The sequence below is a fragment of the Glycine soja genome, chromosome 3 (assembly GCF_004193775.1).
Source record: "Glycine soja cultivar W05 chromosome 3, ASM419377v2, whole genome shotgun sequence".
Taxonomy (NCBI): domain Eukaryota; kingdom Viridiplantae; phylum Streptophyta; class Magnoliopsida; order Fabales; family Fabaceae; genus Glycine; species Glycine soja.
In genome coordinates this window covers 37,383,971-37,400,601 of record NC_041004.1, presented here as the reverse complement: position 1 = coordinate 37,400,601, position 16,631 = coordinate 37,383,971, and the positions used below count along the sequence as shown (strand labels likewise).

The window sequence follows — 16,631 nt, the reverse complement described above, 5'->3', positions numbered from 1 at the left end:
AAAATCACATAGCAGACTATTTTTTAAAACCTTGCTTAAGATTAAAGGGGGATGGTGGTTTTTGATTAGGATTTGGATGGTTATCAAGTTGCAAGGCCATGACAAAATGTTCGCCATGACAAAATTAAGGGAATTTCTTTGTGCACACAGTATTTTTTTTTATACCTAATATTTTTTCATTTTTTTTAAATTATTCCGGCAAACTTATGGATTCATAATTCGCAAGCTTATAGATTGACAATCCATATGTACATACAAATTACAAATTTTTTTTTAAAGTGTTTTACAAATTAATGGTTCATATAAGATTCAAACATGTAACTTTCAGGCTATTAATATGATGTTCTAACTAACTACACTAATAAACCAATTATGCTATAAAATAATTAATGTTGTTATATATAAGACTAAAATTTCTAATTATATTTAATGCACATGTAAATTTACATAATAAATTTTATGATAATTAATTTTGGTGCATTAATTTCTATTATATATTTAATGCACATGTAAATTTACATAATTATTTTTGTGACGATTTACATACTAAATTTACATAATGTGGATTGTCAATCCATATGTATATATGAATGGTTAATCCGTAAGTTTACAGATTACGAATCCGTAAGTTTGTGAAGGGTAATTTTGAAAAAAATAAAAGTGTTGAATGTACAAAAAAAAATTGCTGAGTGCACAAACAAATTCTCCAAAATTAATTGTGCTAAGATCCAGATTGTCATGAAGAATTAGAGCAACTGTGATGGAGCAACATCAACTCCTATTTAACTTGTAAAAGTCAAAAGAGAATTAATAAAATCAATGCCAAATTAAAGAAGTGTAGAAGGGAAAACAATTTTAGTTTGAGCTTTTTGCATCAAGTTATCTGAAGAGAAAAACAATCACATTTTGAATAAGATTTTACGAATTTTGATATGATTATTTATTCAATGTTTGTGTCTATTTTTCTTTTCAAATGATTTTATTATCAGAACGTCAATATGAAAAAAATCAATAGTAACTTATGTATAAGCACACTAATTACAAGTAAAACTAAAATACAAGGATTTTTTTTATGTTAAATACAAGGAAGTTTCTGTTGAAGCTCATGCTGTTTTTTTTTCAAATATATTATTTGAGATTTTGATTAGTAGTATGATAAGAATTATGCCTATATAAGAAGATCCATTCATGTTGTCCAAGAGTCTAGCACAAGACCATTTGTCATATAGCACTGGTTTTGGCCAAATACATAATAATACGTTTTTTTTTGGCTAACATGTATACTATTCAAAATGAATGGAGGATGGCAGCCATTGCCTAAGTACTTGAAAATGAACGAAGCTTGTTGGGATCACCATAGTATACTTTGGTTTAAATTAATTTTTGTGAATTTACAGATATCTTTTTTCAAATATAATATATTAATGATTCAACATTAAATATTAACATCTCTTCTATTTTGGTGTTTAGTTTTCTACATACATGTTTGTTTGGATATGTAGTGTACTTGCGGCAGCACAAGCCCAAGACCGCTGTATCGAAGCATAATAAATGAAGTTCCTTCTTGAAACGTAAGTTTAAACAATTCTACCGGCAATCCAAACGTGTTCATTGGGAGAGATTAAATTTTTCCGCTATACTCTACTCCTCCATTCCATTGATAATAGTAATAATATATTGCTTCAAGCATTTACTAAAAGTCCATAAAACAAATAATTATTTTATTAAAATAAAGTAAAACAAACATATTTAATATTAAATTTGTCAAGTTAAAATATTTTATTAATAAGTTATTTTCATGTGTTAACTTTCCCATGTGTATTGCCAGTGCTTACAGTAACGTTGGGCGCAGCTGGTGTCTCTCTCATCTCATCGATAGATAGCACTTAACGGTGACAGTGAGTGCGAGAATGGCAACGGGAACGGGAAGTAAGAAGAAGGCATCGCCTCTCTCTTTGGAGCAATTCATCTCCATTACCGCTCCTCTTCTTGACTTGGAAAAGGTACTCTTTCTTCTTCTCTTTTCTGTTATCATCGCAATTGTTACAACCATGAAATCGATCATAACTTTCAAAAATTGGTTTGTTTTACGAGGTTTCGATTTTTATTTTTTTTTATCATGTGGCTTCTTAGGAAGCTGAGATTTCAAGCTCGATCGCCACTGGTGCGTCCAGGAATTTGGATACTGCTCAAAAGAGGGGTTCTACAATCCTCAACTTGAAGTGCGTCGATGTCCAGGTTACTTTTTATTTATTTATTCCTGCTCCTCTAATTCCTCTTTTGTTTTGAACTGCCATATAATTTGTTGGTTTGAAAATGGAGGCAAGCCGTTGTATTTCAAAAATATCAAAATATTAGATGAAGTGGAATTTTATGTTTATGTTTATCTTATTTCATTGTTGTTGAGATTTCAAGAGTATCAAAGAAATGGAGCTAGCTATGTTTACAGTTGATTTTTCTTGTTTTCCTGTGCATTTTTTAAGTAGTAAGTGGAGTGGAGCTTCAGTTCATATGGTATTCATATGTTTGTGTTCCTTTCTTTATCCTGAAATAGACAGGGCTTATGGGGAAGTCTCTGATCGAGTTCCAGTCAACAAAAGGAGATGTTCTTCCTGCACACAAGGTAAAAGATTGACTTTCTTTTATCTGTTCTCTATCAAACTGACCATACTGCTTGACCTAACTTTAAAGTTGTGCATTTTAGTCTTGTCTTGTATGAACCTAGTTTAATTGTAATTTCATGCATTTCTCTCTCTCCTCCTTCCTGTTGTTATTCAGTATAAGTACTTGCCTCAAAACCATCTTGTATTACTGATAGGACTTTTTTTTCTATTTATTCAATGCATATTGTATTACAATTCAGGAGTTAATGTGGTTTTCTTTTGGGCAGTTTGGTACTCATGATGTTGTTGTTTTAAAACTCAACAAGGCTGATTTAGGTTCTCCTGCTCTTGGACAAGGTGTTGTTTACAGGTTAAAGGTACCTACCTTATTGATTCAATTTGTGAAAAGAAAATAAAATTGCACATGCTGTTGGCTACAGATGGTTCCAGCTTGGATATAAATTTGACTTACTGGTTTGATACAATTAATAACAGGACTCATCAATAACCATTGCTTTTGATGATATACCGGAAGACGGTTTAAACAGTCCCCTAAGACTGGAAAAAGTAGCAAATGAGGTATGCTGATAAGTTCATAAATAGGTGGCTTTTTATTTCTTCTTGTATAAAGTAGTTATGCAGGTTGATTAAAAATAATTCAATGACTACTCTGAGGTTCCATGAATTTTGCTGGAATATAATTTTAGATTTGCATACAACATCCCTCCCCCATACCTTCGCATAGCGAAGAGCCTCTGGGCAATGGGGTACGAAGTTTTTTATAATTTTAGATTTGCATAAATACTGATAAGCACTGAGAGAACCCTAATATGCAGCTTTTGCTCTCCCTTTTGGTTAGTTAGCTTATTGTTTTCTGTTGTGTAAATAATAACATGTCGCTCGCTTGGCATTTTTACCTTTTTTGATCAATTTCTGGCTCCTAGGTTCTTATGTGCTGCAAATATTTGTTGCTCATGTAGGTGACTTATCGCAGGATGAAAGACGCGTTGATACAGTTGAGTAAAGGAGTGCACAAGGGTCCTGCCTCTGATCTGATTCCTGTCTTGTTTGGGGAGAGGCCACCAACAGTGTCCAAGAAGGATGTATCTTCCACTCCCTTTAATAAAAATCTTGATCACTCCCAGGTGTGTAACCTAATTTCTTGCTCAGTCACTTTATTTGTTAATTTTTTTTATGTTTTTTTCCAATTAGTTTTCTACTTTCTGTAATCTATTTTCATTCAATGTATCATTTCATTTACGGTTTCTTGTTCCTTTATAATTAGCATAAAGCTTTTTCTTTGGTACAGAAAGAATATTTCTGTATTAGTTACACTTTATGCCTATTGCTGTGAATAGGTCTTTTTCTTTAGGGAAACTAAAAGATTTGTGATTTAGGCACTCCTAGCAAAACTATTTTCAGTTTGGGAACATTTACCACTCTATTGTTAACATTCAGAAAGTGTTAAATTCTTACACTACAGAATTGGAAATATTTACTTCATTAGTCACTTGAGTGCTCAACCATGTTAGATATTTTTTCTTCAAGCATTCTAAATCCTGATTCTAAAAAATATTTCATAATAATTATTTTACATTTTGAACCATTCTCAATTTTTGAAATTTCTTATTATTTTTATGGTCTTAACTGGATTACTTTAAAATCTATGACAAATATCACAGGAATTAAAAGAATACAACTTTAGGGTTCTATTTGTTGTCTAATCATAGCTAAAAAAACTCACTATTTTGGCCTGAAGTTACATGAATTTTATTCATCACCACCGGATAAATAAGCTAGAATATTACACATTTCTAGGACATGCTCTGTATTATAGTCAAATTCGAGCGGCTTCTTGTTGTATCAATTAACCAATGCAGAATATACCTGTTATTATAAGAGTGATATTTTTACACAATTAGTTCATCTTTTTCTGCTTTGCACGTCTGCCTTGTGTTCACAAAATTATGTATTTCTGTTTTTATCTCCAAAGAAAGAAGCAGTTTCAAAAGCTCTATCATCGAAGAATGTGTTCTTGTTGCATGGACCACCTGGAACGGGAAAAACTACAACAGTTGTAGAAATTATATTACAAGAAGTGAAACGTGGATCTAAGATTCTTGCTTGTGCTGCCTCAAATATTGCTGTGGACAACATTGTTGAGCGGCTAGTTCCACATAGGTACAATATTTGATTCTGTTTGGCCCTATAATAATTGACTGGTTTTACTCAGATTGGAGTGCTGTGACTTGTAATGGTAGCTTTAACATCTGACAACATAGATAAGCAATGTCTGCTATTGTAAAACATTTGTCCACAGAACCAGTAATTTAGAAGAAAAGGAATACGTTCTTACAAAATTCACCACCTTCAGAAAGTAATGTCTTGTGAAGTTTATAATTTGGAAACCATTTTTTTTTTAATGTTTCTGTTCTTATTTACTTTTTGTTGTTTTTCCCCACTCTCTGGTGAGATGTGCTTTCTCCATTTGGTTTGGTTTGGTTTTATCAGGTGTGTAAAATCATTTGTTGATACTTTATACTCATTCATGATGACGTTTTCTGCTAGAGTTAAGCTGGTGAGAGTGGGTCATCCTGCACGTTTATTGCCTCAAGTATTGGACAGTGCGCTGGATGCTCAGGTACATAGTGACAACTTATCTAAACACTAAATTATTTCTATCCAATATTTTTATTACCATTCCACAATAGCATCAGTAAAATGTCAAAATTTATGTCATGTTATACATATTCTTTAAACAATGTGTCAGATGATGGATTGAGTTACTTAGTATTTGGCATTCTTCAAATGCAATGTTTTATGTCACAGATCACACTATGTTTTCACCATTCCTTATTGAATTTCTCTGATATTAGGTACTACGAGGAGATAATAGTGGTCTTGCAAATGACATTCGGAAAGAAATGAAGGTAAGTTTTAGAGCAAAAGTTGCAAATCTGAATCTTAATTTTCATTGTGATTTTATTACCATTTACCAACATTGTTAATTTCATCTAGCTGATGTTTCTGGGAGTGTTACTTCAGATGCTATCATTGATGTCAGCATTAACTTCATGTTAGCTTAAATATATAATTATGCAATATTACTTTTCACCTGATATAGCCTATTTTTTTCAGGCATTGAATGGAAAGCTGCTGAAAACCAAAGACAGAAATACTAGAAAGGACATACAAAGGGAACTTAGGACTCTATCCAAAGAAGAACGTAAAAGGCAGCAGCTTGCTGTAACAGATGTACTTAAAAGTGCAGATGTAATATTAACTACTTTGATTGGGGCTTTCTCTAAAAAACTAGACAGCACTTCATTTGATTTGGTGATTATTGATGAAGCTGCTCAAGCACTTGAGATAGCATGCTGGATACCTATACTGAAGGTAGTGTGAAAAAGAATATGTCACTGTACTTGATGTTATTCATAACACTACTGCATTCAGATTTCAGACTTCTTTTTATCTTCTGATTACAAGCACATGTCATGTTTTATTGCTGTTTGAACACTTCATATTACCACCAGTGTGTGGTAGGTGGGAGAGGGAGGGAAAATGAAGAAGTGATATTGTTAGGAACCCCAACATATATTGAAATAAAAACAAGGTTGGTTTATTTAAGACAGTAAAATCGCACCAGAATTTGAAAACTAAAAATATTTTTAGTTTTATTGCATTAAGTACTACTACTGATCCTGAACTGATTTTTACTTTGATGATGATTATAAGAGAAAGTGTTTCCCGACAGTATCCTCCAGTTCTCCAATAGTCTTGTATAGTGTCCCGGATTCAACACAACAGAATGTATAAAAGATATAAATCAAATATCAAACTGAACTGAATTAAATTGAAAGTCTTATAAGGGAAGTTAAATACCAAAATGTAGTCTTTTACAAAAGAAAAGTTGCTCTAGACTGGAAAAACTAAAAGCTTGATACTACATCTGGGTTTGATTCAGCATTAAAATATATATCCTTCTAATCATTACATGGTGTTGTTTTGATTATAATGAATTAAATGAAGAGTTCATTGTTTTAGGGTTCAAGATGTATACTTGCAGGGGACCATCTTCAACTTCCTCCAACCATTCAAAGTGTTGAAGCCGAGAAGAAAGGCTTAGGAAGAACGCTCTTTGAACGACTTGCAGAAATGTATGGAGATGAAATCACATCAATGCTTACAATCCAGTATCGTATGCATGAACTTATCATGGATTGGTCTTCTAAAGAGCTTTACAACAGTAAGGTACTCCTAGTTTTTTAAGCTTGTCTCAAGATTGCATCACTGTAAAGCAATCTTTATATGCCACTACAAAGCATAATTTATCAATCCTGAACTGTAAAATTATATTATGTTGGGGGGAGGGGTGAACATTTTATTTGATCATTATGCATGGCATTTTGTGATAACAGATCAAGGCTCATCCAAGTGTTACTGCGCATATGTTATATGATCTTGAGGGTGTGAAGCGGACAAATTCTACTGAACCAACCCTCCTTCTCATAGACACAGCTGGGTATGTTGGATTATTTCCTTGTTGAAAACTCTATCTTCTCAGAACTGCTTGATTAGGAGGGACATGTGGAATTAAGGCATGCCATTCTCTTCCTAATGAAAATTGATATACCATCATTTTGTTTATAATTATTTGGTGTTTTGAATAATCTATATTCAGCAATTAGTATACTGGTTTCTTCTATCTAATCAAGAATTTTGCAATTAGCATATGACCAAACTGGTATGAGGAAGCTTAGGAGAAAGAATTCATTATATTTCATATGAATTAAATATAGATTGTTTGATATCCTTGGGAGTTTGTTTCCAAACAGAATGTGATCAAACTGCTTATATTGATGAGATTCAGATGTGACATGGAAGAAAAGAAAGATGAAGAAGATAGCACCTTTAATGAAGGTGAAGCTGAGGTTACCGTGACTCACGCAAAGAGACTAGTGCAAAGTGGGGTGCTTCCTTCTGATATTGGAATTATTACTCCGTATGCTGCACAGGTATGAAATTGTTCTATGTGAAGTGTGAATCTTTATTATAAATGTTCTGTAGGCACAGGCTTAGTATTCTAGTAGTTCTGTGAAGGATGGCAATATGGTAGATGTTTTTCAGGTTGTTTTACTCAAGATGTTGAAAAACAAGGAGGACCGGCTGAAGGATGTTGAAATCTCAACAGTTGATGGATTCCAGGGAAGGGAGAAGGAAGCCATTATTATATCAATGGTTCGATCAAATTCAAAAAAAGAGGTATTTCTAACAAGGCTGTTATATATGTGTTATGTGGCAGATTTTGGTAGCATGCTGTGAAGAATAAGAGAGATTTGGAAATATGTTTCAGGTTGGCTTTCTGAGTGATCGCCGGCGAATGAATGTGGCTGTGACACGGTCCAGAAGGCAATGCTGTCTTGTCTGTGACACAGAGACAGTCAGTGGTGACGGATTTCTAAAGCGATTGATTGAGTATTTTGAGGAGCATGGTGAATATCTAAGTGCATCTGAGTACCAGAATGAGTAGGCCAGATTCACAGGGTTAAGATTTCTATTGTCGCACTCTCATGTGATCAATTTGTTGATTTTGGTGATGTTGCTAGTAGATCTGTGTAGGTTTCTCAAATCTTTCCTGAGCTATTTGGAATGGAAAAAGGTTGATAGTTTTTATAGAACCATTTTATGTAGAAGAAAAAAATTCTTGGTATCTACTAATGTTATTACTTTGATTTTGTTAAGAAACAATATTACTTTCAGAATAATGTGGACTTGGAGTAGTCCCTTCTATTTACGTAATCTTTTTCATATGTAGTATATGATACTTGTAAATTGTAACCATGCCAGTTTTAATTTAAAATACTTCTTCTAAACTTCTATTATCAAGGGAATAGATTGCATGGTTTTTAATGTTACAGAAAAAGGAATTGAGGGGGGGACTAAGGACATTAGAAGACATTATTAAAAGGGATATCATGGTGAATATATCCTTTAAAATTTGGATTTTTTACTAAACTCAATTGTACCTAGCCAACTTTACCAAGTGGGATAAGATATTATTGGAATAATGCTAGAAGCACACTATAAAATCAAAAGAAAAAAATTAAATAAAATATGAGATCCATCAAATTTTCCGAATTTTAATAAATTTCAACCATCGTGATGAACTAAGCTATCAATTCGAGCTATGGGTCATTATATTTTTGGGTCCGGCTAATTTAATTGTGGGTCAGTATTTTTTAAGCCTGCCCTTTACTGGTTGTGGGTCAAACAAGCTGGTTTAACCATGATGGGCCATCATATTTTTGGACCTTTAATTGTTTACTAGTAATTTTTGGGCTATTTTATCTTGCACTCTCATTTAATGGGAGGTGCATGATGCAATAGTTGAAGTGCAAGAAATAAATGTCTAATTTTTTTAGTTTAACTAAGCCTTCTACGGGTTTTGGGCCGAATAAGGCTAGCCATGGTTCCATGTTTTTTTTTTTTGAAATTCTCGTTTTTGGTTTTGTGCCTTTATTTTAGTTTTTCACAGGTCGCAACTTGATGACGTTCATTAAAAAAAAGAGAGCTCAATATAATAAAAAATATTAGAAACTCATTACATAATAAAGTAAGAGTTCATGATATCGCAAAGTATAGAACATCACAAAATAAATAAATAAATAAAAGCACATTTTTTATTTTTATTTTTTAGTTTTATAATTTTTCTAATTTTGGGGTAGGGGGTTGGCTTGGCCTACCACAAGCAACTCAGTCAGGCTACCAGGTAGGGATGGGTTGTGCCAAAATGATTTTGAGCTTAAATTTTATTAGTCCAACTTGTATTTTATATTGGGTTAACAAAGCATAAGGAGGAGGTAACAAAGAAAGCTAAAAGTTAACAATTCCCTAAATTGCTAATAGTAAGTCAAGTTACAACAATACTTGCAGACTGATATTATTTTCTCCATTTTCCTGTCACAACTACTGAAATAAGCTACTTTCTCACTAGTAGTCTTCTATTCTAGCTACTTTCCTTCTCTTACACTGCTGCCAACAGATTGAAATTCTGCAGACATAAACAGGACTAGAGAGTAGTTGGATAACCAAAACCTTGTGATCTCTCCTTAGGCTTTATATGCTAAGTATCCATATCTAACCTGATTCTCTTTTTGTTAAAAAAAACAAGTTTCTTAAAAGTTCCAAATGGAAGTTGAGAAAGTAAGATCATCATTTGGGTCATATGCTTCAAGCTGAGTGACTTCTGATTCCTGAATACCTGCAATTCCATGCATATCAATCAATGCCTCCCAGTTAACACTATTGTCAGAAAACACTCCCAAATGATGATCATTGTCATCTCTCAACAGAGCTTCAGGCATTGTTGATGAACTTCCTGAGCTATCAGTTCTCTCTGACTCTCTTTCTTCTTTAAGGATTCCCATCTGTTGAAGAAACTCATGGAGGTCTATCTGGGGTTTCTCCTGAAGATCTCCAAGAACCTCCTCTGACAACATTTGATCATCTTTTGGTGGATTTTCTCCATCTTTTTTGCTGCCTACAGTCTGAGTTTCTTCCTTTGGTTCATTGGATGAATTAGGCGGCGATTGACTGACAACTGAATTTCTCTTAAGCTCCTGTAGCCTCTGGTGGATTAAATGAACACTAGGTTGAGCATTTACATTGAGTAATCCACAGGAAGGGAACATTGAAATGAAGTTCTTGGAAGGGAACCATTTGAACTTCCCTGATGATGTGATAGTAGTTGAAGTGGACCTTGGTTGAAGGTGGGGGAGATTAAGGTATGCATCTGGACCATAGAGTCTCCTTGCAGCCTCATCATAAGCCATGGCAGCTTCTTCAGCTGTGGCAAAAGAACCAAGCCAGAGCCTAGTTCTCTTCTTTGGCTCTCTTATCTCAGCAACCCATTTGCCCCAAGTTCTCTGCCGAACGCCTCGGTACTCACACGAGGCGTTCTGGGGGCCGCCTTTCCCCCTTGTTGGCCCTTTCTTCCATGGCTTCAAGGGGAACTTCTTGCAAGTATCCATATATGGTTAGTTGATATTGGGATACTTCAACTTTGAACACTTGAAAGTGGTGCTGTGAGTATTGAGTACTGAATATGAGTATCACTACTTGGTTTGGTGATACTTGGAACTGCATGTAAGGCGCGGGATATGTAGGAGCAAGGAGTGTAGGTTGGTATAAATGTTTTCACGTTTGGAGAAGTAGCATAACGCATGTGACCGTTATTCATTGTGTGTGCTACTCACTCACTGTTTCAAATCCTTATTTTTCTTTTTAATTTCTTATTGATTTTTTTTATCATGTTAATGGTTAGTTTATTAATTTTTGTTAATAGAGAAAATCAAACTCACAAACTTTCCTAATTTTTTTTTCTTTTTTAATTACTCAACTAATCTTATATTTCCTTCGGGGTTACGGCCTTGGTAATTCGGGCACCGGTTGATGTGTATATGCATGCATGGTCTTAACACGTGGTAGTAATTACAGTATAATTTTTGTTGACTGAAAGGGGAATGTTAAGAGAACATGCATTTTGTTCTTTTAGAAACCGAAAAGGATTCAGTGGAGGGTGATGATCATCTTGATAACCCATGCAAGATAAATTTATTTGATGGTCCACTAAACCTCTACTTTGAGTTAATGCAATGCCCTTCTGATGATACTTGATAGCCCATGCAAGATAAATTTAATGCCATACTTGATAAGCTCTTAAACGTTGTCTTTCATTGATTGGGGCCATTTTATTTCACATTTCCTTTTTTATTTTTGTTTTACCGCTCACGGGTCAAACTTTATCTGGAGCTAGGTGGAGCATGGATGATCCATTGAGTACTACTTATTACTTAATTAAGACAGAGAAATAAATATACATAAATATAAATATCTACTTTTTACTATATATGAGGATAATGATTTGTGAAAATCTTTGAAGCTTAATGGGCCAATGATTCTGAATTGATTGGTTGTGGGATCAAGTTTAAGAGGATTAGGAGTTATAGCAGTACTCCTCGACGTTGACAATGCAATGTCCTTGAATGATAAAATGCAATCCTATTGCTTCCAAGGGTTTGGTACATCCGTGCCTACCCAAGTTGGCACGATTGTTACACAACAAACCTCCTATTTGGCACCACAATAACCTTATTCTATGTTTGTATATAAATATAGATTAAAGACAGTGATTCCAATTATACAAAGAAACGGGAGAGAATGAGACATAAGGTTGACGGGGTGTTGAAGAAAAGAAAAAAAATGTTATAAATTTATTTTTTCTTACTAATAAAAATTAATAATTGATATTTGTCCATAAAAAAATAAGAGAAAAAAATGTTTAATGTTATTTGAGGTGGAGACTAGAATATTTTGCAAAGACTTTTTTCCAAGTGATACAGTGATTGTCTTGAATGAACTCTGACACCCATCTTTGGATTCTATATACAACAGAGTTGAATTTGTCCTTGAGGAGGAGAAGTGTTATAAATAAGATCCACCTCAACAATATGCAATTCACGAACTATATTTCACATGTTGTCCTGCCATACACGGCCTGATTCTCGAGACTTAGGTCACCTTTATCCCATGCTTGCTCTCTAATCTCTATGTGCATGCCATCGTGAATTACCACTCATGCCCCAGAATAATGTCCATATCATATACCGAATGATAACATTAACATGGTTACATTGGGATGATTGATGACCATGCCGGTTAACTAGAAATATTCATGTGAGTGATAAATGATAATGCTTATATGCTTGGAAGACAACATTAATGATTATGACATGGTTATCCTTATATGGCAAAGAGACCAGCTGGCAATTAAAGGAGTGGAGAAAATATCAGATTATAAGCTTACATTGGTGACAGAAATATCATAATTAAGGAATACTTGATAAACAAATCTTACAAAAGCAACCACACCTACATATTGTACTAATCATTTGAATATTATGTTGGACGTTACTTCAGGGACATTTTTATTTCCCAACATAACGACTTGTAACGATTTTGCAAAGGTAAAACCATAATAGGATGCTACTTTTTGCAATCTAATAATAAACCTTAAGCTAAAATGAACTGAGGATACAAATCAAATAAGTTTGAGGGTATTTTGCCTCCTCCTAAAAGAAAGGATAAAAGACTGCAAATTATTCAAAACGTACATGCCATATTTTAAGCCATCATTCTTATTTCTTTTTATAAATGTTTATGAAAAAGTTTATTTCAACAAAGCCCAAGACGAATGAGATAATCTTGCATACAGCCTTTTTGAATAGGTTAAAATCAATTTTTGGTCCATCCATTTTACTCATCCTGCAATTTTAGTTATCTTAATTTAAAATAAACACATTGGTTTTTCAATTTTCAAAAAAAAAAAAAAACTTTAATTTTGATTAAATTTTTAATTTTTTCTTCATTACTTTTTTTTTTTACATTTTCATTAATTAAATAATTTTTTATGGTACATTAAATAAATATAATAAAATGTATGTAAAATGAAAGATTAAATCAAATTTACTGATTTTTAAAACTAAAGGACTAAATGTTTCTATTTTAAAATAGAGAACAAGAATTGTAAATTAGACAAAATTAGCCTTTTAAATACATTGGACATACATTGATATGCTCATACAGGCTTTGTTCTTTTGCCACATCTGAAGAAGCTGCCAGGGCTTATGTTGAGGTTGCAAGGAGACTCTATATAATGCAGTACTAGGCTGAAGAACCAAAGGTTATTAAGGGCCATATTGGATAAACTTCTCTAAAAGTATTTGTAGGAGAAGAAAATAAAAAAAAAATTCTCCGTAAGTTAAAATTAATTTTTTATTAGTTAATCATCATTAATTAATTTGTAGATATTTTTTCATCTTTTAGAGAAATTATGAGAGAGTTTCTACAAATTATCTAATAGAAAGTTCATTTTAACTTGAGGAAGAACTTTTTTTTTTCTCTTAAAAGTGTTTTTAGAAAAATACATGGAAACATCCCTAATAATTATGCCAGAGAAATTTTTGGTATTTGGTTCTCGTGTTGAGAAGGATGATATGCATTTTATACACGCACCACAAGTCCTGAAAGATAAATAAAAAAATGTGCGTGGTCCATAGAATAGGTTCCAGATAATGTTCAATTTCATTGGTTACATTCAATGATGGATTTTAGCAAGGTTCAGCTCCAGATGTATGTTGAGGGCATTGGGTCAGCACATAGGCTTGATTCATGATCGTAGCTAGCCCAAATCCTCTAGAGAGTGTCAAGAACACATTTCACACATTTATATCCCGTACTCTCAATATTGCATGAGATTCCCCACTGTATTTCAGAAAATTCATTCTGAAATATAAATTTATATTTGGATACAATAGCCCACATTTCATGCTTGTATCCCATAATATGCTCATCACCTGAATCATCCCTATTCCTCTTAGAAGGTAAGAAAAATTAAAAATTAAAAATAAAAACTTCATTTAAATATTGTTTTTATGATCCAATCCTCTTCTCCAAAAGAGAAATGTGAAGACACTCTACTTCTTTTTTTTTTTATCAATAAATTTTAATTGTTTGTGTTGTTAATTTTTTTATTAGTAATGAGATTCGAATCTAAATTTCTTTCCTTTCTCTTTTCTCTTCATCATTAAACCAATCTTATATCTTCGGGAAATACTATCTTACACTCTCTTTATATGATTGAATGAAATTGTTATATTATTTATACAATAATTTTGTATATAATTAATTATTCCAACTGCAAAATTAAACTTGTTATATTATTTTTATTTTGTAAAAAATGTAAATTGTTGAACAAAATCATTAATAACTTCCCGTAAGAATTGTAATAATCATAGAAGGACGAGGGCAGAGACGAGCGGAATATTGCCACCTGCCTCCCGCTGTCACAGCAATAATGTCACTCCATCAGCAACATTAAAATACGTATTATTATTTTTGTTTACTTCTGATTAAAATAAGTATATCTTAATTTTTGGTCATGCAAAGATGTCCCATCTGCCACATTTTCCCTGTGACCCTTCTCATCACCAAATTTAGTATTCATGATGACACTGGGACACTGTAGCCAGCATAATTAGGATATGATTTAAAGTGGTTAAAGATAAAACAAATAATTTATTGATGAGATAGTCAATAAATTCATCTTAGAAAAGTCAGATTCATGATTCTAATATCCACACAAAAAAGAAAAAAAAATTCATTATCAACAACATACTACTTGCATTTGCTACGCAATTCGTTGGTTTCCCTAAGTTTGTTGAAATAGTGGTATGTACCAACTAATAACGGTCATTCATGATTTAGAATTTAGTTCACTGGTTGAGTTTTTTTTTAATCCCAACAACTTTTAGTATCAAGTATTCAATTCAATGATTAATTTCTGCTCAAAAATTTAAGTAACCACTTTTAATGAAATTTCTTTCTTCAATCATTTTTTTTTTATTTCAACAAGATTTTATCTAAGGATTTGCTCAAGGAATTCAAGTTAAATTCTATCCAAACCAATGACTTGTTGGTATATGGTTTGAGTTTGATCAATGATTGAAAAAAAATGATTTTAGATAATTTAAATTTTACAGAATTAATTTTAGTTTAAATTAGTTAAATTTAAAGTGAAATGTTTTTGTATCAAAAAGTTCATATCTCATAAATAAAGTTATAATAAAACTTAAAATTAATAATGAGATTAACATCTAAGTTACATTTTTCAGTTTTAATTAAATGTGAATTTTAAGACCAAACTCGGTTTTGAATTTTGATCCAATGGAACTAACACAAAAAAATCCAAAGCCATTGTCCAACACTACTAGAAAAGACATGTAGAAAAAGACCAACCACAAATCAAAACCAGATAGTCAAAGGAAACCCCACAAGAGAAAAAGACATAGATATTCTCCCAACCAACCCATTATAATCCTAGCTGAAATGTAAAAGCTTAAAGGCCATTCTTCAAACACAAATTATACTTATATTTTCCAGTAAAAATGTATACAATACAGAGATAAAGAGAACAGAGAACATACATAAGTGCGAGATAGTTAAATTGTACTCCTCGTGATATAACTTTTTTTCGATACCTCAGAATCAGATAAGCATTGGCATTCGCATTGGGATATAAGTAGTTTATGCATGGAAACGTGTTAAAGATTTTCACTATATTATTTTTTTTTATACAACACATTTTTTTACCGAAGATAATCTTACCTCTAACATTTAATACAACTGTTTATTCAAAATTTAAACTCAAAATCAAGTTAAGATATGGAGTAACTCATCTTGAATAATCCATGTGACAGGTGGTTTTACTATATCATATAATTACAAATTATTATGTGTTCATGAAAAGCTTTTTAATTTTTATAGTAATTATCTTACAATTCAAAGATGATTTCTTATGAATTTAACTGTATTTTTTAAACAATACTGCAATTTTCCTGGTTTGCATGCTTTGCTAACAACAATCGAAAATTTTATTGGATCTCATTTAAGAAAATCCTATGAAGCGAAATTGCAATTTGGCTCAAATCACAACAATCAAACATCAAAACTATTCAGCAATATGATACTAACTCCCAAAAAAGAAGGGAAAATTCTTAAAAAAAACAGAACATTAATTAACCAAGGAAGAATGGAGAATATTATACAAGTTAATGATTTTTATTATTTATTCATCAATCAATCATGTCATGACAGCAACAAATAGTTACACATCCGAACCCTAAAGTTTGAAATTCATTTAGGATCCAATCAAAGAGAAAATAAAATAAAGAGAGGATATGATCTACCAGGTTACGTGGATGATGGAGTTGAAGATGCGAGAAATAGCTAGTCTCATGCGAAGAAAGGCGCGAAAGGAGAAGATAGAGGAATCTTGTAGAAAGATCTGTAGCGTTTGGACGAAGAGGTTGAAACTGCGTATGGGAGGAATGTATAAAGTGAGAGGCAAAGCTGAGAAGGCCACGGCAAACGCCAGTTGCAGCATTATTGGTGAGAGAGTGAGAGAGA

At 32.6% G+C, this 16,631-nt stretch overlaps 2 protein-coding genes across 3 annotated transcripts; one reads left to right on the top strand and one right to left on the bottom strand.

Annotated features, from left to right (window-relative positions):
- The first annotated feature begins 1,649 nt into the window (after positions 1-1,649).
- Positions 1,650-8,423, top strand: LOC114406735 (DNA-binding protein SMUBP-2-like). 2 transcript variants are annotated; one of them, XM_028369526.1, is made up of 16 exons: positions 1,650-1,666; positions 1,829-2,003; positions 2,134-2,238; positions 2,555-2,623; positions 2,891-2,980; positions 3,099-3,182; positions 3,584-3,748; positions 4,597-4,784; positions 5,172-5,244; positions 5,480-5,533; positions 5,742-5,999; positions 6,651-6,857; positions 7,025-7,128; positions 7,477-7,621; positions 7,734-7,868; positions 7,960-8,423. In XM_028369526.1, exons 2-16 carry the CDS (start codon positions 1,911-1,913, stop codon positions 8,134-8,136), a joined length of 1,947 nt encoding a protein of 648 aa, XP_028225327.1. In that variant the 5' UTR covers positions 1,650-1,666; positions 1,829-1,910; the 3' UTR covers positions 8,137-8,423. The 2 variants fall into 2 exon arrangements, with proteins under 2 accessions (XP_028225327.1, XP_028225326.1); XM_028369525.1 differs by having other exon boundaries at positions 5,115-5,244.
- A 1,080-nt stretch (positions 8,424-9,503) lies between these two features.
- LOC114406734 (dehydration-responsive element-binding protein 2F-like) lies at positions 9,504-13,030 on the bottom strand. The gene has a single exon (XM_028369523.1). The coding sequence runs from the start codon at positions 10,634-10,636 to the stop codon at positions 9,782-9,784; it is 855 nt and encodes a 284-aa protein (XP_028225324.1). The 5' UTR covers positions 10,637-13,030; the 3' UTR covers positions 9,504-9,781.
- Positions 13,031-16,631: the final 3,601 nt, after the last annotated feature.